Source organism: Atta cephalotes (genome assembly GCF_000143395.1).
Source record: "Atta cephalotes unplaced genomic scaffold scaffold00047, whole genome shotgun sequence".
In the NCBI taxonomy this organism is placed as follows: Eukaryota; Metazoa; Arthropoda; class Insecta; order Hymenoptera; family Formicidae; genus Atta; species Atta cephalotes.
The window spans coordinates 1,779,900-1,783,149 of NW_012130111.1; the positions used below are offsets into that span (position 1 = coordinate 1,779,900).

Below are 3,250 nucleotides of genomic sequence, written 5' to 3' on the forward strand. Positions count from 1 at the left end.
TTAGCTTATATTTAATTTCCATTCGTTAATAATAATTTTACATATTTAGAAAGATCAATGAATTTAACTCATTGATGTTGACTATATATTATCACTTATTATTTAAATGTTAAATGTTAAATTAAGGCTTTAGAAAATTCTAGTCTCAGCTATTCTTGATAAACGAACAAATATCCACACTCAGGTCCCTAATTCCTTGAGATGAGGCAATCAACCTTTGTGTTCGATATGTATGAAACAAATCAGTAGAACTATGCCTCACATATTTTCACAAAAATCGATTCAAGATTACGCAATAGTTATATTTACTAAAGTAATTAAGTTCATCGTGTATGGAAAAAACACGTGTAAAGTACAATTTAACACAAAAATAAAACTTGAAAATTTGTTGCAACACCATCGCAATGCAAATGCATCGCAAGGTTTTACGTTTTAGAAAAGTTATTTAAAGTAACGTCTGAATATTTTTCACATATTTTCAACTTAGGAATAGCGTTTTTTCAAAACCAGTTAGCTTTCTAACTTAAAAAAGTTAACTTTTTTCGATCGGATTCAACGAAATGTTAATGAAGTACAAGAAAATTGTGTAACAATGTGTATAAAGTCAAATTTTGGTGAATTCATGTTTACTTTACACAGTGACAATACTGCTTCATGCCGCGATTTAAACACCTGGCGCTCATGGCGTAAGGATTGATTCTGCTGACTTCGCTATCAGATAGAGTATAATTGCCATCACCGTGATACCTGATGGTTACCTCGAAATTACCGTTCCCGGGAGCTGTCTGAATCATGTAGAAATATGTAATGCTGGACAGATTATCCGTGCCGAAGTCGATCACCTGATCCACTCGGTGCACCTTCTTTAGCTTGAGCCGCGCGCATAGTCGTCGGCCCTTTTTGTCCTTGTAATTTTTTACGATACTCTCAATATGATCCAGGAACTTCTGCACGCCACCGTTGGCGATTCTGTCATTGACGTTAATCGACTTGAAAGCCGTGCAAGTGCACCAATGATAAACCACCCCTGCATCTTGACAGCCTCTCTCTCTAGGGACTGGCGCGAAAAGGGACTGGCAGGTGGAACATCCTGGACTGGAATCAGCATCACCACCTCCGATGACGAGAACATCCCGTAGCGTTTCGTAGAGATCGAACGGCGAGGTGAGTCGATTCTGATTCACCGCAAGAGCTCGTTGGGCCTCGGGATTCTTCTGACGGAACCATTCGGGTAACCAGATGTAAATGTACGGTAACCTCTCTTCGTACCAACCGACGAAGGTGTTGCGAAATTCGCCCCAGCGCATACCATGATCGCTCAGGAAGATTATCATCGAGTCGTTCAGTATTCCCTCCTGTTCTAGAAACTCGAATTTCTTCAACACACGAGTGTCCATCGAAGAAATGCCGTTCATATTGTCATGACTAATCGTGTTTGTCCAGAAGAATCCGAAATATGGCATGCCGACAAAGGTTTGGGCAAAGTTTACAGCGTAATCGAAGATCCGGTCGAAGCTTAATTTGGGACCAGTACAATATTTCATGTTGAATCTGCAAACAGCACGAACGAAAATTTCATCAATCAGCAAAAAGATTATACTGCTCTTTGGATGATAATAGTTAATTCATTACCTTTTCTTGATTTTAAGAAGTTTCTCGCTGGCTAGCATATAGGGTCTCAAGTAGTAATCCGTAGGCGGCTCGACAAAGCCAACCTTGAGGTAGTTAAATGTGTTGAGGATAGTTTCATCCTCACCATAGGCCGTGATGTAGCCAGCATTACGGAAGTTGTGCCAAAGAAAAGGGCAGTTATCGAGTTTGTAAGCCACTGTCGGCTTGCACCGAGAATATGCTTGTTGTGGTGTCTGACCGGTCAAAATCGCCATCAGATTCGGAAACGTATTGTCGCCGATTTTATTATAGCCTTTTAGACCAATCCAGCCAGTCTCGCGCAGATATCTCTCGGTTTTCGGCATAGCTCGATAGAAATTTAGCCGACTGACGCTGTCGATGCCGAGGACGAGCACGCTCAACTTTCTTGAAAAGTTTCCGGGCTGGCTGCCATTGTGATCTATACGTTCGCGTACTTTCTCCGGGTTCAAGATTGCATGAACGTTCTCATACACTGTATTAGTTGACAGCTTCGTGTTCTTCATCTTCGCTTTGGGCTTCGATTTTGCCTTCACCTTGCATGATACGTACGCCACCTCCATTTCGCGCGGAAGCATCACTTGTCCGGTGAAGTTCTCGCACTGCTTGACTCTATTAGGAAGAAAGGATCGGCAAATGTTTTCCAGGAAAAATTCTAATCGTATAGGCCAAATAGCTTGCGACTTCGATCTCTTCAGGTACAGTTTTTTTATATTATTTTTTTTATATCGTGAATAAATAAACAAAGTAATTCTTGCCACTTAATTCTTTTTTCAGCAGATTAAATGCACCTGAATGTCTTAAGATGACACTGGAACTTTCAATGCAAAGAGTGACGATGATAAATCTTACGATATCGTAGAGTCGTAGTTGTCCTTCTTGGGCCTATCCACTTTGGGCCTGACTACGGGCGACCAGCAGCAGACAACGTCGCTATGCATGGTTTTTATGGCAGGATCGAGAGAAAGAAATACGCTGCCGTTAAGATCCCTTGAAATTTGCGAAAGGACACGATCGTTCGGACATTTCTCCAATTTTTCCTTCCTCACGAATTTCGCGATGGACGGATCCAAAGGTTTTTTGGACAGCATATGACATTTCGGATTCCATACGAGATAACCATCCACCATGCCTATCGCCAAACATAATTCAATATAATTTCACCTTAGGCTTCAGACTTCAATAATATAGTGCGCATTTTGTTATAACAAATAAGCAACGATTTCACTAAAAATGAAAGTATCTATGTATAATACATCTATGAAAACATTTAAGATATTAAAAATATCGTTGAATGTACATTGACATTCTACGAAAATTTGAAACAAACATCTGTGTTTCGGGTATACTCAAAAATATACCATATATAAAATATTTACAAATTAATAAAGTAAAGTTCTCATGTCTGTTGTGTTGATCGTCTATTTAGTTTACAGCATACTTGATTAAAATAAAATGGTTAAGGGGATATATATATATATATATATATATATATATATATATATATATATATTATTATTATTATTATATTATTATTATTATTATTATTATTATATATATATATATATATTAGGTATATAGTATATATATTATATATATA

At 38.2% G+C, this 3,250-nt stretch overlaps 1 protein-coding gene across 1 annotated transcript in view; it reads right to left on the reverse strand.

Moving 5' to 3' along the window:
- Positions 1–626: 626 nt before the first annotated feature.
- Positions 627–3,250, reverse strand: part of LOC105622623 — a 4,064-nt gene continuing 1,440 nt past the window's right edge. Inside the window, exons 2-4 of the mRNA XM_012204039.1 lie at positions 2,503–2,782; positions 1,633–2,262; positions 627–1,551 (exon numbers count right to left, since the gene is read on the reverse strand). Coding sequence (XP_012059429.1) covers positions 627–1,551; positions 1,633–2,262; positions 2,503–2,782 — 1,835 coding nt within the window. The remainder of the gene's footprint in view (positions 1,552–1,632; positions 2,263–2,502; positions 2,783–3,250) is intronic.